General features: G+C 44.3%; 1 protein-coding gene across 1 annotated transcript in view; it reads right to left on the bottom strand.

Annotated features, from left to right (window-relative positions):
• The window catches only part of REXO1 (RNA exonuclease 1 homolog), a 420,363-nt gene that overhangs the window by 366,487 nt on the left and 33,332 nt on the right, over positions 1–20,544 (bottom strand). The window contains exon 2 of the mRNA XM_082243284.1: positions 1,232–2,694. Coding sequence (XP_082099410.1) covers positions 1,232–2,694 — 1,463 coding nt within the window. The remainder of the gene's footprint in view (positions 1–1,231; positions 2,695–20,544) is intronic.

Genomic DNA, 20,544 nt, shown 5'->3' with positions numbered 1-20,544 from the left:
AAAGGGAGAAACCCGTCTGCGACGAAGGCCCTTAATCGGGACCCACAGGGGGACCCCCAAACAGTCCATCTACACCTCCAGCAGCAGAGAAACCCCACCTAGCCCCCCCCCCCGTGCACGATCGGTTGAGTGCCGTGGACGGCGCACTTGGCAGCCCCCCATGCGGCCTGCAAAAGAGGTCCAAGCCCCAGGTAGGCCCAAACAGTCCCCCACGTGTAGGAGGGGGGGAAGGGGGGGGTAAAAAAAAAAAAAAAAAACAATATATCCAAATCAAAGAACAAAAACCTAATACATTGCAGATGATCAGTTCCTAGCTGTAGTGTCTGCTTTGTTTTCATTTTTAGGGGAAACTTGTGAGCGAGTACAGAAAATACATTTTGATCGTATCAGAACTAAAAAGTGTTGTCGTCAGTTCCTGTGAGACTATAAATTCCCCCAAGCCCCCATGTGAGGCTAGGTTCACACCTGTCCAGCCCGCGATGTGCGCAGGCACGAGAGACCATTATTTGAATGGGCTGCCGTTGCCCCACAAATAGCAGGAAAGAAGTCCTTGCACAATTTTTGAAATCGCCACCCATGGGTCACACGTCTCGCTGTGCGGGTTGTTGCAGCTGCAGGAATTCGCACACAGGTGAAAACCTAGCCGAATATAGAGAAAAAGAGGAAAACCTGTATGACCAGCCTGGGCCACAACTCTTCACAGATACAGTGGAGGAGTGAACATGGCCACCCCCTAGGACAGGGTGTTATTCGCAGGATTACCTCAATGAAGGGCTTGCTAAACTGCAATATATTACTTCTTTTTTTTTTTTTTTAAGGGGGGGGGGTGTTAGATATGTATTCTAAAAATTTAAGCACACTGTTCAAACAAACCATGACAAAGATTTCAAGCTGTTTTGGAGGCAGAAAATAGTCCTGGTGCACATTACTACATGACCAGTAAAAGTTCAGAGAGGCTTTCAGAAACCTTCTGTAACCAGAATTTATCATTTGCATGCAAGTTCATAATCAGGCAGCACTACAACTACATGGACAGCACATTTACAGAATGTTTAATTTCAATAAATTAGGTCTACGTTTTTGTTTACACAGGAATGGGATTAGAGAGCCTTAGAGCTCATTCACACCAACCTGTACTCACATGTTTTTTGGGCATGGGCTGGTGTCTGTTGTGTAGCAGCAATGAGGAACAGAGCCTATCGTAACCTATAAACATAATGTAATACATTACCTGCTTTCCTTTCCTTCCTTTATCTTCGGTCTTAACATCCTGAGACTCATTAAATATTCTCAGACATTCCTCCATTGGGTCAGGGTCTGAGTCCAAGTTTTTTTCAAGAATGGAATAGTCTATTTCTGAGGAGTCCTGAGAAGATGTAGAACTTCTACGGGAGGAGCTTGTGATCCTCTCTATACTATTTACAACCTTTTCACGAGAATTACTATTTATCCTAATTTTTCTCTCTTCTTTTTCTTCTTCACTGCTTTCATCACCAAATAAATCCACGTGACTCAAAGTTCTCTGTTTTGTTCTAGTTTTCAATACCCTTTCAGTGGGTTCTTTAGATTTACCACGTGATTCCGATTTCACATCTTTAACTTTATGCTTTCTACTGTTATCTCCTGCTCCATGCCTTGATTCTTTAAATGACAGATTAGCCTTTTCCTTTTTGACTTTACTTTGACTTTTTTCTTTGTTTTTAACTGCTGAAAGGTCTGTATTTAATCGGGCATTCTTTTCAGATAGTATGCTATCTTTTCTTGCTTTATCACTTTCCAACTTTCTGTTCTTTACATTTGCTATTTCAGACTTTTTTGATAAACTTTTTTTTTCTTTTAGTTCTTTACTGAAGGTTTTACTCTTGTCCGAGTCCGTACACATTGGTGTCCCAGTAACAAATGCTCTCTCACCTTTAGAATCTACAAGTCCGTCATTTTTAACATGCTCTTTGCTCTTGCACTTTTTGAGTTGTTTAACGTCATCTACATTAGAATGCACAGAAAAATTAATCACTGCCTGAGCAGATTTATCCTTAATTTCAGTCAAAAAGATACTTTTATTAAGCGACAAGGGAAAAGCAGAATCCTCTTCAGAGTCAGAAAACTTTGCTTCTAATAGCAGATCAGAGGATTGCCTACGTACCTTCTTGGCATTAGGAGCACAGCCTTCACCCCGCCTATCTCTAGAGCTTTTAGTTACTTTTTGATGTGTAGCTTTGTTTAAAAGTCTAGCAGAATAGTTTGACATGGGATCGTACTCCATATCTGTGGAGGGCTTTGAGTTATCAATAACATACTTTTTGACAATGTGTTTTGGAATGTATTCCATGGAACTGCTTTTATCGGTTTCATTTTCACAATCAAGCGTGTATTTGCATGGTTTAGCTGAATGAGACAGCAGCGTGGGATTGTAACATAAAGCACTGCTTCCTGAGCCAACTGGACTATATTCTAAATGTGAACAATTGACAGACTTTGCAGATCTTTTTTGACTAGGGATGTACTCCTTCTGTATCTCCAGCAGTTCTTTATATTTTCTCTGCTCTCTTTCCACCTCACTCTTGACTTCTTCAATGGCTTTATTAACTCTCTCAAGTTCAAGAGTGTCATTGCAGGTCTCGCGAGCAGCCCCAGAGAAGTCCTCATCCAAACAGACAGGTGCAGGTGGAAGATCAGGGCTATATGGATCATATTCTGAAAAAAAAAAAAAAAAAAAAGAGTATCCATATTAAAAGGTTAATAATATTTTTTTTGTAGGAATTCTTTGTAGCTAAAATAAAAAAAATCCCTCCAACTGTCAACATATGCTTTAGCAAGCCCATAGATGGGCTGATAAAACAATACATTTCTTCAATCAGATGTCACCATGAGAACTCTGGGGGACACAGTACAAGTATTTTTCTTTCAACCCAGCTGACTGAAAGAAAAAAAAAAACTGACAGATCATCGTACCAACACAATGATGTTGGTGAAGCGATCTCCCCTGTGTTTTTGTATACACTGATCAATGCTTGCAACCTATGGCTGCAAGCGGTGATCGGATGCTGGTTTTCCAGTACAGTATGTCCTTTGACAAAAGTTATAAATAGTCCTACTGGTTTCTATCAGACAGACAGCAGTAAACACTAACCGAACGTCGGCCCAGTTGCCATGGGCATTTGATTTGGTTTATGTACAGCTGGATCCTGCCCATTTTTACGTCCGAAACTGGTCCATTTTTCGGCCAGTGTGCACCCAGCTTAAATCCATAACTCACCAGGAGTTCAGATTTAAGCACAAGGACAAGCTAACGAGTAAAACAGAAAAGCGGCCATCCAATCTTCCACAAGATTGGATATATTTTCTCTCTGGTGCTGGCAACTAACAACTCTACTCAGCGGGTAAACAGCTAAAGCCAAGCAAGTCCATAGACTTTTTGCAGAGCCTTGAGAATCCTGGAAGTTGTAGTTTGAGACAGGAGCCATAAAATGAGACAAATTTTATTTATTTTAGGTACTTCTAAAGCACCATCAATTTACGCAGCGCTTTACATAAACATTGTACATTCACATCAGTCCCTACCCTCAGGGAGCTTAAAATACATGGTCCCTAACTCACATTCATACAAATAATAATAAATAAAAAATTCAGCGCAACTATATAAAATAATAATAGAAAGCTGCTATGCACTAAAGGATCAATAAACCAACAGTCCCAATAACAAATATATAACAAAAAGTGCTGCGCTATCAAATATGGATTATGAAGATGATATCGAGGAGAGCAGTCCACAGGTGCAAATTATGGTGAAGCATGCACAAGATATAAACATTCAGTGCTCTTCAATGTGCTGGTAATCCTCCACCCAGTTTCATTAGCCTCTCACCTCACACTTAGCCCCTGTGTCACTAGACAGTCTAGTAAGACAAACTTTCTCCAAGGCTATCACCAATATAGATCAGATCAGTATTCCTCTTCATCAGAAAATAAGGCTCACAGGTAACAGATCACAGGTCTATAAAGCGGGTCACAGGTCCATAGGAAAACAAAGGTCTGGACATAATGCATTACCGCAATAAATTACTTTATTAACCACTTTACCACTAGAGCATTTTGCTGTCTTACGTCTGGGCCACTTTTTGCGATTCGGCGCTGTGCGACTTTAACTGACAATTGCGAGGTCATGCGACGCCGTACCCAAACAAAATTTACGTCCTTTTTTTCCCACAAACAGCTTTCTTTTGGTGGTGTTTGATCACCTGTGCGATTTTTACTTTTTGCGCTATAAACAAAAAAAAGAGCGTTTATTTTGAAAAAATAACAATATTTTTAAGATTTTTTTATATGAAATTCCCCCCCAAAAAAAGATGTAAAAAACAATTTTTTTTTAAATTTTTGGCCAATTTGTTTTCTGCTACCCATGTTTGGTAAAAAAAAAATTGCAATAAGCGTATTTTGATTGGTTTGCGCAAAAGTTATTGCATTTACTAACTAAGGGAAAGATTTATGTCATTTTTGGTGTTTTTTTTTTAACGAGTAATGGCGGCGATCTGCGATTTTTTTTGCGGGACTGCGACATTGCGGCGGACAGATCGGACCCTTGACTGACATTTTTTACACTTTTGGGGGTACCAGTGACATTACTGCAGTAATCAGTGCTATAAATATGCACTGTTACTGTAAAAATGACACTGGCAGGGAAGGGGTTAATTTTATTGGAGAGGGAGGGGTTAATGTATGCCTGGTGCTTACTGACGTGTGGGGGGGGAGGTGACTGTGTGAGCCAGGGACAGATCGGATGTTCAGCTATGCTGAACACTCCGATCTTTCACTCCCTGTCACTTAGGAGATCCGCCCGCTCTGTTTACACAGGCAGGCGGATCTCCAAACTGGATTTCCCGACGATCGGGGCAGAGCAGCGGCGGTCGCCGCCGCTCCTCCCCTGGCCCGAATCCCGATGTGAATGAAAACAGCGGGAGCGCGCCTCCAGCGGCACGCGAGCGCCGCCTACAGGGGAGGAGTCTAGCGACGTAGGTCTACGTCGCTAGACGATAACGAGCCACTGTGCCGCAGTAGCAGCACAGTGGCTAGTGGGAAAGTGGTTAAACATAGCATAAAAATCATAAAATTACCTTGTAAAGCACTATACAAGTGCATGTGATGAGCAGATCGTATTACACACATCGGTCTCGACTGCAATGGATGGCAGGTGACGTCACATTCATACATACTAGGGCCAATTTAGACAGGAGCCAATTAACCTACCAGCATGTCTTTGGCGTGTGGCAGGAAACTGGAGTATCCAGAGGAAACCTACGCAGGCACAGTGAGAACATGCAAACTCCAGGCAGTTCGTGTTGTGGTTTTGAGTTGAACCAGCGACTCTGTTGCTGTTAGGCGAAAGTGCTAACCACTACACCACTGTGCCACCCAAATGGACTCCTTACAATACAAATCCCAATGTGCTAAAGGAGTAAAGAGATGTTTTTTATTAAACTGCCTGGGAAAGCTCTTCCTTTTGTCACAAAGGGAGTTGGAGAGCACCTGTGTCTGGATATTCATCTGCCAGTAGGAGACCATACCTGCGGAGATCCAAGCCTGAGACTGGGGGTGAGGACACCCAGGGGCAGCGCAGAATCGCCCACATCACAGCACCTGCACTGCTGCAGCAGGGAGACTGGAGCATCCACTCACCCTTGGCTTCCCACCACTGATCACCGGAGGCTTTCACAGAGAGACTAAGGCCCCTTTCCCACTTGTGTGACTTGGGACTGCAAAGTCGCATGACAAGTCGTACTCCGTGATTTCCGATGAGAACCGTTCATATATGCAAGACTTCAAGTCGCAACGAATTCAAAGTAGTCCCTGCACTACTTTGGGCTAATTTTAATGCATTTTGAGGTCCATAGACATTGCTTCAAGTCCAGTCAAAATCGTGGAAAAAAATTATATGATTTTTAGGTCCCATAAGTGTGAAAGGAGCCTTGGGGGCCCTCCCCCCTTGTACAGCAAAGGGGCACTGCAGCATCCCCGGGACTGGTGAGAGTGCTTTTCTCCCATTGCGGATACTGCTAGCAGCGACTGAGCCACTGAGAGCAGGACACTAATCCATACTGCAATCTTTACAGCACTTATTCCAAACTTGGACAGCACCTATATCAACCCTATACTGCAATATACTGAACCTTTACCACATTTGAACCACATCTAACTTGCACCTGTGCCGAGACTAGAGCTTTCTGGCAAAAATGAGAATCACTATTTTTTTGCTTAGAATGAAGATTAGGATTCCCTCACGATTCTCAAAATCTTTATATATATATATATATATATATATATATATATATATATATATATACACACACATATACACATACACATACATACACACACACTAATATATATATATATATATATATATATATATATATATATATATATATTTATTTATTTATTTTTACCATTTGAAATAAGGCTGTGACTAGGATTCCCCCCCATCATGACAAAAATGGGTTAGAGAAGGACAGCTCACATTTGAAAAAGCATGGCATGAATGCAAACTTCAGACAGGGATGAAGGGTGCAGTGTCCCCGGGCCTATGTCTGAAGAAGATATGCAGTACCACCCATCCACCACATCACATTGTCTCTTAGCTGACGCCAGTTCCTGTATCGGCGCCATTTGCGTTCCACGCTGGCCCTGCCGCGGCCGATGGCTTCCCCTCCGATTACGGCTACCTTAGCAATCCTGCCACAATACCGATGCCAGCATCCCGGGACACCCTTGATCCCAGCATCTACAGAAAGGTCAGCTGATCATTTCTACTATGCAGACATCCCAACCTGCAAAAACTCTCTGTGCCCCCACCAATTTAACACAACAAGAGGATGATCAAATTAAATGCAATCAGTATAGAGGTTTACTTCTCCTGAGAGATATTAAAAAGGAACACTAACCACCATGACCACTTCAGTGATTTAAAGTGGTCATGGTGGTAGGAGTCAAATGCACATGCTGGGATATTAACAATTATGTGCTTGGGGCTAGTTGCACCCGTAGCACATGTGACGTACTCCTGGCGGTTACTGCTGGTGGTTACTGCTGGCTGGTGGGTACGGCTGGCTGGTAGAGCAACCCCCCACTGTTAGCAAGCAACCTCTAGGGACACATTTTAACCCTTTGATCGCCCCAGATGTTAACCCCTTCCCTGCCAGGGACATTAATACAGTAACAGTGTATATTTTTAGCACTGATCACTGTTATATTGTCACTGGTCCCAAAATAAGTGTCAAAAGTGTCAGATCGGTGTCCGATTTGTCCGCCGCAACGACGCAGTTACGAAAAAATAAAATATTGCTGATCGCCACCATTACTAGTAAAAGGAAAAAAAAATCCTATGAAATATCCCATAGTTCTTAGACGCAATAACTTTGAGCAAACCAATATACACTTATTGGGTTTTTGTTTTACCAAAAATATGTTGCACAATACATATTGGCCTAAATTGATAAAGAAATTAGATTTTTTAAATTTTTTTTTTTTTGGATGGTCACAATTTTTGGTTTATAGCGCAAAAAAAGGCAGAGGTGATGAAATGCCACCAAAAGAAGCTCTATTGCCAGGCAAAACAATGACCGACACAGCTTCATATTCTTCTTAACTATTAGGTTATGCTGCCCCCTACAGGAGTAGGACACTAGACAGGAAGAATCTTTACCATCCCTATGGGGCAGTTCCTGGGGGTATACACCCAATCATTCTGCTACAGGCATTCAGTTTTGTTGCAAGCAGTGTCAGAAAAACCCAACCCAACTCATATATAGAGGGTGCTGCGTCTGTTAATGAACTTCAGAGAAAAGGATTTTGCGGTAAGTAAAAATTCCAGTTTTCACTACCTTTCATTGACAGACGCAGCTCCATATTTTTCTTAACTATTGGGACGTCCCAAAGCAGTATTAGCATGAGGGGTGGGAAAACAACGCAGAAAATAACGTAATACCCAAAGGCTAAACTTAGCCAACCAGGGAATATGGAGCTCAACCAGGAATAGCTGGAGCGCACCTAGAAACAATATAAACCCTCAAAGAGAATAAATTCTTTTTTAAACAGCAGCCTGCAAAAACCTTGCGGCCAAAAGAAGCATTCAAAGATGCCAATACATCTACCTTGTAGAATTTTGTAAATGTGTGCACCGATGACCAAGTTGCCGCCCTTGCAAACTAGTATCACTGACGCCTGATGGCGAAAAGCCCAAAAGGAAATCTGCGCCCTAGTAGAATGCGCCTTCACAAGGAAAGGTGGAACCTGACCCTTATTTGAATAAGCTTGTACCACCATCTGCCTGATCCATCTGGATATGGTCATAGCCAATCCTTTCCGAGGTCCGTCCGTGAGGGCAAAGGCGAGTCTGATTTTCCGAAGGAATCAGTAGCTGCCAGGTAAACCTTGATTACCCAAAACCACATCCAAGGAATGCAAGGAAAATTCTTTAGGATGCTTGGACATAAGACATAATTCTCCTTTGAGAACGTTAGAATGACGAAATGCATCAGGAGGGGCTAGCCGAGCGTCTTACATCACACCCGGAAGTCTAAGCACAACCATCTTTTTGGTTTGCGGAAGGAACACTGCGGGACAGACTCAGGCTGATTACTATCTGCTGTGATATGTGCTTGTTATACATCAAATGGTTGAGTGCATAATTGTGTGTATACCCAAATAAAGGTTGTTTAAAGATAATGCACTATGTGCCTGTCCCTTTTGTTTAATATCCCCCAATACATGTGAGATGCGGCACCTATGGGAATCTGAATAGGATTGTACAACAACATCTTGAAGCGGAAGCACTGGGAGCTGTATGATTCTGTGAAAGGTTGCAGTGGTCCTTAACCACTCACTGCTCCAGATCCACTTTTGTCCGGTAAGAGGCAGTATATGGTGGCTGGGAATTCACTGTCTTTGTCGGTTTATCACCTGGGTGGATGTAATATTAGTACCTCCCACATCTTGTATTGCTGCATTGACACACTATTGCCATCAAGATTCTCCAGTTTTCTACGCATATTGAGCAATTGATTGCATGTGGACTGTTGGGACTTATTCTTCACTAGTTTTAGCGCAACTCTATTTTTGATATATACAGATTTACATACCTGTGTTTTGAGTTTGCTGCTTTTATTACATTTTATAATGAAGGCAGCACAAGGTCTTCATTTAAATGGAAATCTGAGACCACCTAAGGAAGAAACGACTGATTAGGTCAAAGTACCACCTTGTCTCTGTAGACCACCAGATAAGGTGAGCAGCAGGATAGCGCCGCCAATTCCGGCACTCTGCATGCAGAGGTAATAGCCACTAAAAAGGCTACCTTCTGTGACAGTGTAGGCAGAGGAATCTCCCTAATGTGTTCAAAAGGAGGTTTCTGAAGAACTGACAGTACCAGGTTAAGATCCCACAGAGGTAACGGAGACTGTATCGGGGGAGCCATGCAGCGAACACCCTGAATAAAAGTGTGAATCAAAGAATACGTGGCTAAAGGGCGTTGAAAAAAACACCGCTAGAGCCGACACCTGGCCTTTGATAGTACCCAAGGCCAACTGCTGCTCAACCCCCCTTTGGAGGAAAGTCAATACCTGAACCACTGAAAATAAGCGCGGATGCACCTTAATGGATTCACACCATGCAATGTACAATTTCCATGTTTGATGATAAATCTTCCTAGAGGTATATTTTCTGGCCTTCAAAAGTGTGGGAATCTTAAGAGTCAGAAAGACCCCTATATCCTTCATTACCTGGCTTTTAACAGCCATGCCAATAAGGACAGCGACTGTAAAGCAGGAGGAAAGATCGGCCCTTGATACAGCAGATCTTCCCCGAGAGGAAGTCTCCAAGGAGCATCAGCAACCAATCTCACCAGATCGGCGAGGCCAGTCTGTAGCCACCAGAATGACTCCCTTCCACCTCTATTCTGCGCAGAAGCTTCGGCAGCAGTTTTAGTGGGGGATACACATAGATCAGCCAATACTGTCCGCAAGGAGCCACTAGTGCGTCTGTGGTGTCTGCCAGAGGATCCCGAGAATGGGCTACAAACTTCTGTACCCTTCCTTTTGAGCCAAGAGGCCAACAGATCCATATCGGGAGTCCCCCACCAAACACACAGCAGGTGAAACGCCTTTGGGTGAAGGGACCATTCTCCCTGATCCAACACCTGAATTACCTCAGGTAATCCGCCTGCCAATTCTCCACTCCAGGGATATGCACGGCGGATAGGGCTGGAACAAAGTTTTCTGCTCATATTAGGATCTCGCCCACCTCTTGAGACGCCAGGACACTCTTGGTGCCCCCTTGATGATTGACTTTATTGCTCTGAGTTCCATAATATTGATCGGTAGTCTGGACTCCTTTAGAGTCCAAGTCCCCTGGACAAACATCTTGCCAAGTACTCCCCCCCCAAAAATCGGACAGGCTGGCATCTGTGGTAACCACAGTACAGGAATGACTTGCCCTGACGTAGAGCCAGGGAGCAGAGCCACCACAGCAGAACACTTCTCGTGTTTTTAGCTCCGCAGGATCAGATAGTCCAAAGTGTTTGGATCCTTGTTCCACTTGACAAGAATTTCTCTTTGAAGAAAAAGAAAGAATTGGCTGCACTCCAGATGAGGTCAAAATCCAGATTTATTGACTGGACATCCCAACGTGACAATAGTGACAAGGTAGACGCGTTTCACACACTACAAATGATTAAGCACACATTGTAGTGTGTGAAACGCGTCTACCTTGTCACTATTGTCACGTTGGGATGTCCAGTCAAAACATCTGGATTTTGACCTCATCTGGAGTGCAGCCAATTCTTTTTCTTCATTGATTATCCACGGAGTCAAGCCGGGGCGTGCACCGGTGTGTGTCATCAGTCTTTCATACCACTCTGAGCAGCGAGTTCCTTTTCTTTAAGAATTTCTCTTTGCAGAGGTCTCGTGTGGAACTGTGCGAACGGAACCGCCTCTAAGGTAGACACCATCAGGCCCAGCCCTCACATGCAAGTCCATAGAAAGGACAGTTAGCTAGATAACAGCAGGCAAATTGCCCTCTGCCAATTTTGCAGTTTGTCCAGAGGAAGAAACACCCTTGCTGTAGAATCATCTGCCATTTTTAGAGTTTCCCGCACTGATACTATAAGTGCCTCCACCAGCGCTTTTTCCCCACGCGGCTGCAGATAAGGATATATAATCTTCACCATCCAAATCAGAGTGCGATGACACAGACCCCTCAGATTAACTTGCGGGACAGCGCAGTGTCACTTTAAGAATACCGCAAAAAACAGCCCCACACCGCTGCACCAGCGGTACTACAAGTCCCATTACACTAAGCTGCAATATATAGCAATACAATACGATCCTCACAGGAAGAGGTGGTACCTGGGTCAGCACCAGAGGTACAGCCTTGCCACTCACTGCTGTACAGCATTCTCGGACACACAACAAAAGCAGCCGCCCAATGCATTTCAATAGGAAACTAAAAAAATGGCTGCCGAGCCTAATAAAGCTGATCTTCAAGAAAACGGCGGCGTCCACGGCACGCCATGCGGTCTACAGGATCCCCTGGGGGGTCCAGCGATTATTTAGGTATAGGGGGGCCCTGGCAGGGACCCCCACCAGGATTAACCCCCCCCCCAGCGGATCATGCGATCAGCGGCTTCAGCGCGCCCCCACTCCCCCCGGGGGCCCCCTATCACCTGCTACAGCCCCTGCACCATACCCGACTAAGGTAGGGACCCCCTATGAAATAGTGGGGAAGATGGCCTGCGGGGAGAGCCTTGGATGGTCGATGGTCCCTAGGAACCCCACATACAAGTGGGGGACATGGGGTATGGGGGGTAACCCGGGGGTCCCACTGTCCCAGGGAGGGGCCCACGTCCACCCCGAGACCACAAGAGATATGGAGGGATACTACTCACCATACCAAGGATATTCGGGCGGTCGCCACTCCAGACAGACCACCTCTCCACCTGGGGTGGAGGTGCTGTCGGCCAAGGGGTACGCTGCGACTCAAGCCAAACCAGGTTGTGTGCGTCCCGGCGAGGTGTTTCACTCGTGGGCCAGCCCCTGTCCAGTGGGGCTAGGTCATGGCGAGGCCTAGCACGGAGCTGCGACCTGCTCATGCTCGCTGGCCAGACTGGGAGATCATAAGGATCTAGAATATCCAGTCCAACGCCCAGTCCGGCTGTTGATTGTAGTTCGCTCAGGAACATAACTAGCTAAAAAAATACAATTTAGACAAAAGGTTCCCTTCTTACATAAAAAAAAACATGCTAGGAACGAAATCCCAGCAGGGAACTAGGTTCTTACTCCTGATTAGGCAGAAAAAAAAACTGAATGCCTATAGCAGAGTGAGTGGGTGTATACCCCCAGAGACTGCCTCAGAGGCATGGTAAAGATTTTTCCAGCCTAGTGTCCTACTCCTGTAGGGGGCAGCATAACCCAATGGTTAAGAAGAATATGGAGCTGCGTCTGGCAAAGAATGATAGAGAAATATAAATTTTTTTTAGGGTACAGCTTCGCACGACCATGCAATTTTCAGTTAAAGTAATGCAGTGCCATATCGCAAAAAATGGCCTGGTCATTAAGGGGGTAAAACCTTCCAGGGCTAGAGTGGTTAAAGTAGGCCAAGTTTCTATTTTTACAGTGCAAGATATGTTTAGCGCTTAACCCATAAAAATATATATCAGAAACTAATCATATGTTCCAACAAGTGATATCTACCAAATTAATAGTGATCACCAATAAGTTCATGAAATAGTCCCAATACGATGAATATATACAAGAACGTAGAAAAAGCAAAAAAAACTAAAAGGTAGTCCCTGCGACTATGTGTCGCTAAATGTGAAAGTCCCACTATAACAAGTTCCAATGAGTGGATGTTGTTCTATTTGGCGACTTGTAAAGCAAATTCTAGAAAAACAGGGCTGCTTACCAAATGTAGTTGGTCTTCCAAGTTAATGGACAGACCTTGGCTCACTTTAAAGAAGAAGATGATGGCAGGATCCACTCACTAGACTTCTCACCAGTATGAGGGAGGAGGGCTCTCAAAGGCAGGTGTTCAAAAAAACCCATAAATGGCCGATAAAAGAAAAAAGCACATAGTGTAATACCGCACATACAATGGATAAGGAAAGGAGGTAGAGAATTGCACTCACATGAAATCCTTATAAGTACCGTGTATCACTGCTAACCACAGTCAAAGGAAGAACCGCAGATCCCAATAGATGGCAAACAGCACACACTAAGCACTTGGGAGACAAGTGTACACCCGACGGGTGCCGAATTCCGGTGCTCTTGGATCTCTACCTCTGAGAGCTTGCCTACCCCTGCCCTAATGCATACTTATGCAAATCAGATAATCATGGATGAAAGCTTCAAGGTGTATGTAACTCTTTGGGGTACCGTTCTAATTTTTCAGAGCAATGTATTGATACCATCACATACCACATTGGGGTGTGTCTTATTATTCCAATACAAAATCTCCAATGAAAAACAACTGAACTAAAGAGACAAATCATTTGGGTGGAAAAAATGCGCTGCCAAGCTAACCCAGACATTCCTATTATTCCTGTAAAGGCCAATTCTAGTTATTTAATTGGCAATGTGATGCTTACAATCATTTTTTAACCATAGCAAGTTACCACCCACCTTTCCAATCATTACCCAGTTTTGAAAGACCAAATTATAAAAACTGATCATTAGCAATGCAGTCATATGTTCTGGCTTTGAACTGGGAAACAGTAGCAGATTGTAGTGGTTGTGAGCTTGTACAACACTAAAAACTGTCAACAAAACTGCCAGGTGTATGACCAACATAAGTCTTAAAAGGAGAAGTCCAGGCAAAACCTAAATAATGCTAAACCTGCTCTGTGCCACATTCTAAACCTAATCTATCTAACCCTGTAAAACAAAAATCGCTGTACTTACCTTTTCTGTACCCAATCTGGTCTGGTCTCCAGCGACAGAAGCTGTGTGCAGGAGAGGACCAACAACGGATGTGAAATGAATGCGAAGTGATGTCACCCATAAACTTGGGGCTTCCATTGTCGAGTGCCTCCCCTGTGCCGACCTCCACGCTGAAGCCGCCACTGACAGCTCAGCGTGGGACCGGACCGGATCAGATGCAGAATAGATAATTACAGTAGCTCCACCCATCTTCCCAGGAAACAATGCAGTCATGACCTTTAAAAGGACAGTCCCCTTCCATCATGGCATCAGTTGTAATAAGAGTACCTCCAGCCATGCTGAAAAACAAAACAGCACCAGCAACCACAGTAAAAACCATAATTAAGGGAGGGTCATGGGTGTTGTCCTGAAAGACTCCTAGAAATACCGTTACCAGTAAGTCTAAGGTTTTCTCAAATCGTCTTTCAGGACAAAACCTGTAGATAAGCGAATACTTACTCTAGGGTGGGACCACTGCTTGCAGGACCTTCCAGCCGAAAAATTTCTGTGGCCGAAAGCAAATCCATCCTCTAATGGCGGGTGAAAGATGTCCAAGTGGCTGCTTTGCAGATTTGTTCTGGAGAAGCACCAGCTCGTTCCGCCCTGGATGTTGCCACAGCTCAGGTTAAATGGGCCATAACACCCACAGGTGGCTCCACCCCCGATACCATATTAGACTCTTTAATGGCCATTCAAAGCCATCTTCCGATTGTACTTTGGAAGCTCCAAAACCTTTATGCGGCCCATAAAACAGCATGAAGAGAAACTCCCTCGTGTACTCCAGATAATACAACAAACCTCTTTTTACTTCTAAACTGTGAAAAGCCTCTTTAGGACAAGATGCATATGGACAAAAAGTTGCCAAAACTATTTCTTGAGACCGATGAAAGACCGAAGCGAATTTAGGCAGGAATCCTGGGTCTGTCCTCAGAACTATCTGGTCCAGAAAAAAAAAAAAAAGGCTCAATGATAGAAAAAGCCTGTAGCATTCGATCATGAAGAAATTCAAGGATGGAAATGATTTTCTGTGGAGAAAAATTATTTGAAGTGCACCAGGATTTGCATTTGCATTTGGCCTACATTCAGATGCAGAAGAGGTCCCTGACCCAGCAGATCCTCCCGCAGAGGCAGCAACCAATGCTGCTAAGTTTAGTAGTGTCGAGAACCATGCTCTCTTGGGCCAAAAGGGCGCAATCAGAATTAGGCTTGTGGCCTCTTTCTGCAATTTTCTGAGCACCAACGGAATCATTTGAAAGGGGGAAAAGAGTAGAACACAAAAATGGAAAAGGCTGGGCCAGTGCGTCCAGACCCTTCGATTGGTCCTGCCTGTTCAGGGAAAAGTAAACTGGTACCTTTGCATTTGCTTGTGACGCAAATAAGCCTGTTTGTGATCATCTGAAAGATTTCCAGATTCAGGCTCTACTCACTTATTGCTCAACAAGTCTGCTACTAGATTTAGGCTGCCTTTTAGATGTACTGTTGTCAAAGAAGCCAAATGGTCTTTTACCTATGCCAGAATCTAGAGAGCGAAGGTCAGGAGAACCCAGCTTCTTGTGCCTCCCTGCTTTGCCAGATAGCACCTGAACGTGATGGTCGTTGACCATCCCCTTGAATGACCAAAGCCCTAGGAGAATGGGCCCCAGCTCTCTCCAGTTAGATAATCTCTTGGTTTCCTTGTTTATGTAAGACCCTTGGGCAATCTGACCCTCAAATATGCGCGTCCCAACCTTTCAGGAGACTACTCCGAGGAGAGGTGCCCAGCAATTTATAAATATCTTAATGGGGATCCCAGCTTAGAAAAAAAGCTGTTCATTCGAAGGGATTGCATGAGGACTCGAGGGCATACAATGCGATTAGAGGAGAAGCGTTTTAACCTCAGGCAACGTGGGGGGTTCTTTACTGTTAGGGCTACAAGATTGTGGAATTCTCTACCACAAGAGGTGGTTTCTGCGGGTAGTATGGTGGCTTTCAAAAGACTCTTAGACTTACATCTCAAGGATCAGAACATTCAGGGGTATGTGAGATGATTACAGCCACACACACCTACACAGGTTGAACTGGATGGACTATTGTCTTTATTCAACCTCACCTACTATGCAACTATGTAACAGTGGCCAATTTCCAATATGGCTGAGCGCACACAAATGCGCCCTGAATCTGGAGTGGTTTCAACGCGATCTGAACATAAAAAAAAGTTTTCCCAAATTAAATTGATGGTATAGCCCAAAAATCTTATCAACAGTGAAGGGACCAGGTTCAGAAGCCAGGCCAAACTCCCTAAAGTGACTCTCTGTCTTCTCCAAATCTCTGAACAAAATGTCTTTCGAGTTTGCAAACAAGAGGAGATCATCCATATAAGAAACTATAGAAATTCCCCACACCCTGAGAGGTGCTAAAACCTCTGCCACAATCTTTGTAAAGATCCTCAGAGGACAGTCGGAAAGGGAGGGCTTTGAATCAAAGATGCGAAATTGCGCCCCCGGCCCAGACTGCAAACCGAATATACCTTAGGGATGCTGGAGATATGGGGACGTGTAGGTAAGCATCTCTGTCTAAGGATGCTAGAAAGCACACTGTAGTGAGAAGCTTCCTTGCCGAAAAAAAAAAAATCATATCCATTCTGAATTTTTTTGTACTGAAAGGATCTGTTTAATATTTTTAGATTTAGGATTAACCAAAGACCTCCCTGATGGCTATTTGACTAGGAACACGTGTGAATAGAACCCCAGTCCTTCCTCTTTTCAGGGAAATGGGCTGATCAACTCCTACTGTTGAGTTGACATCATTGCAAAGGGACATCTCCTGCCCTCTGGCAACTTGAGTCACGTAAAAAGTTGGAGGAGCTTCTGAAAATTCCAGCCTGTAGCCCTGAGCTATTACGCCAAGGACAACATGACTGGATGTCACAATCTTCCACTGCGGGAAGAAGGATTGCAGTCTTCCTCCCACAGCCAGAAAACAGTCACTGCTTTTTGGCTGACTGGCTAGGAGGTCAGAACAAAACCCCGGTTCTGCCTCAACCTCTTTGCGAATTCCAGGGTCTTTTGTAGCCCAATTCTTTAGATTTTTGAGCTTGCTGAAAAGGACGAAAATTCCTTCTAGCCAGCAGTTTTCTTTTCGTCTGGCAGATTTCTTCTCATCAGCCGTTTTATCCAAAATGGTGTCCAGGTTGGGGCCAAACAAAGATCCACAAACCATAGACAGAGCTTCACCTTGGAGGCCAAGTCCCCGGCCCATGTCTTTACCCATAAAGGCCTAAGTGACGAGTTAACTAAGGCCAAATATCTTGCGGACATCCGGGAAAGCCCCCAAAAAAAAAAGTTAAGAGCCACTGTCCCTGCTTTCTTGGGTCTGGCTGCTGTTTATGGCTCCTGCTCTTGCGACCGCCGCAGGTTCCCCTGATTCCATTGCTGCAGAAGGCTCTGTGGCATCTGGCTGATTTTATTTGAAATTCCCAGACCTTTTGCTGCTACGAGAACTGGAAATACGTTACCAGCAAAAAGGCCCACCCCTTCCCCCTGCCTTCCAGCGGACGGAACCGGAAACCACTGTGCCCGCCCGGAGTCCTGCCTAAACTGGAAAGGATATCCCCGCCATCTGGGACCGAAAGAAATGGTGGCCAGAGGAGACACTGCAGCATCCCATGCCCGCCGACTCCCTTGGTGAAGTAGGATGCAGACAATGCACAAGCTCCCAGTCAACACCCTACGGTCAGCAGAACGGGCCCCTTTGAAGGCCCTTACTTTTGCCGATCTGGAAGGGGACAAGGACTTCGGAACACCCTCTCCCAACGGGGGGGGGGGGGGTGCTGTGATGGCCCATCAGGAAAACAGACAGGTATGCCCTTCACATTTCTCCACCTGGAGAAGGCGTAGCACACCCATGGTTCTCTGCAGCGCTTCCACCATGGCGGAGGAAACACAAACTGAGGCCATGGTGGAAGGGTACAGGAGCTGTCCTGAAAGACGATTTTAGAAAAATGCATGGGGCACCCCAGGCAGGCAAGGAAGGGGGGGTGCACATTAGGCCACATGCCCTTAGCATGAGGGGGCACTTTGCTGAGGAGAACAAGGGCCTCTTCCCCATAACCCTGGAAGCCCTCTTTAACAAGGTAACCCTGACCCTTGAATGTCTGTCAAACACCCTTGCATGATGTGATGCGGGTCTATGCAGGATATTGCGGAAGTGATTTTTGCATAAAGCTGATTGAACTTATCTTTGAGGCGAGCAGGTTTTTCAGCCAGCAGTGGTGTGCACTTTCTGGTGTCATAAACTGAAGGGTGATTGAAGAACACTGCGGTGGATCACATTAATTTATGGACTTTGTTTTGGGAGAATTTTTCATAGGATTTTTCACTTTTATGCATATAAATGGACTTCGATTATTAGCACATATTATATAAGAGTTTACTGTGGTGTATTGGGTTGCACTGCACAAGTGTATATTTTTTAGCACTGATCACTGTATTATTGCCACTGGAGAAGTTATTTGCAGTTAGTTTCCTCCCAGCCTCAGTGCCAGATTGCCCACCACTATTGTAGTCCCACTATTCATTAGTAGTAAAAAAATGAAATAAAAATTACAGTATCTATACCATAGTTCGTAGTCGTATAACTTTCAAGCAAACCGATCAATCTACACTTATTGTGATTTTTTTTTTTTTTTGCAAGTGTTCGTCCACCCTAAATCTAAAATCCCTGCATCTATAGACCTCCAAGATCTAACACTAACCTATCTAGCCCTGTAAAGAATAAAATCAATATACATACAAACCTTTTTTGAAGCTGATCCGATCTCCAGCGGCGGAAGCCTCTGCAATGGAAACAGCCGACAACGGCTGTGAAATGAATGGGGACTGACGTCACCCATAGACTTAATGCATGCACTTAAGTTTTACTTACAGGAAACAGCTCAGATTCGTAAGACGGAGAGGTTGTTTGTGCTGCCAGAAGGCCCCAGAAAGGGGTTGGCAGCATCTAAATCTATGATTTCTTGTTGGATTCGCCAGGTTATTACCCAGGCGTATGGTTTAGTAGGAAAGGTTCCACCTTTTCCTGTAAGAGCACATTCTACCAGAGGAGTAGGTGTCTCTTGGGCACATCGCCATCAAGCCTCTATGGCTCTGACTTGCAAGGCCGCGACCTGGTCGCTGGTGCACACGTTCACTCGTTTTTATCGGGTGGATGTTGGAACCCAGGAGGAATCTTCATTTGGCCACAGTGCAGGCAGCGGTGTAATTCTCCTTTTGGGGTCATATGGCAGTATTTTTTGGTGTCCCACTCCCTTCAGATGCATTGCTTTGGGACATCTCATATGTTATGATTCATGGCTCTGTGTCCCATGATGTACGAAAAGAAAATCGGATTTTTAATACAGACTTACCTGTAAAATCCATTTCTTGAAGTACATCACGGGACACAGGCGGTCCCTCCCCTCTTCTATGGGGCCTTTTATTGCTTGCAACAAAACAGGCACTTCCTGTGTGGGAGGGGTTATAAAGGGGGGCATCAGTTCTGATAAGTTGCCAGTGTCCTTCGCCTAAAAGGTGGCTATATAACCCATATGTTATGATTTATGGCTCTGTGTTCTGTGATGTACTTCAAGAAATGGATTTTACAGGTAAGTCCGTATTAAAAATCCAATTTTTTGGCCACAACCATAAACGCTACATTTTGAGAGGAGTCAACAAGGCCTATAATGAAAGGTACACCATTCCTACCGTGAAGCACAGAAGTGGACCGCTGATGTTTTGGGGGATGTGTGAGCTACAAAAAGGCACAGGAAATTTGGTCAAAATTGATGGCAAGAGGAATGCAGTATGTTATCCAAAAATACTGGAGGAAAATTTGCATTCATCAGCCCGGAAGCTGTGCATGGGACTTACTTGGACATTCCAACATGACAATGATCCTAAACAAAAGGCCAAGTCAACCAGTTATTGGCTACAGCAGAATAAAGTGAAGGTTCTGGAGTGGCCATCAAAGTCTCCTGACCTCAATATCATTCAGTCACTCTGGGGAGATCTCAAACATGCAATTCATGAAAGACAGCCCAAGAATGTACAGGAACTGGAGGCTTTTTGCCAGGAACAATGGGCAACTTTACCTTCTAAGAAGATAAAGAGCCTCATCCACACCTACCACAAAAGACTTCAAGCTGTAATTGATGTTAAAGGGGGCAATACACGGTATTAAGAACTGGGGTATGTAAACTTTTGATCAGGGTCATTTGGGTAGTTTCTGTTATTATGATTTAAAAAGAGTAAACACTGTTGATTAATAACTGCTATAGCCAAACACTAACCACGGCTGAAAGAAACGTTTTTGCGTTTTCATTCATGTTCTCTGAAAAATGTGCAAGAGATCATAAATTCTGCCAGGGTACGTAAACCTATGAGCACAACTGTAATATTATATTATATACACACATACAGTAAAAAAGTGAGTACATTGTTGTAAATATTTTATTATATCTTTTCATGTGACAACACTGAATAAATGACACTTTGCTACAATGTAAAGTAGTGAGTGTACGGCTAGTATAACAGTGTAAATTTGCTGTGCCCTCAAAATAACTCAACAC

This window comes from Pelophylax lessonae (assembly GCF_965119305.1).
Source record: "Pelophylax lessonae genome assembly, chromosome: 1".
NCBI lineage: Eukaryota > Metazoa > Chordata > Amphibia > Anura > Ranidae > Pelophylax > Pelophylax lessonae.
This window is presented reverse-complemented; position numbering and strand designations above follow the sequence as displayed.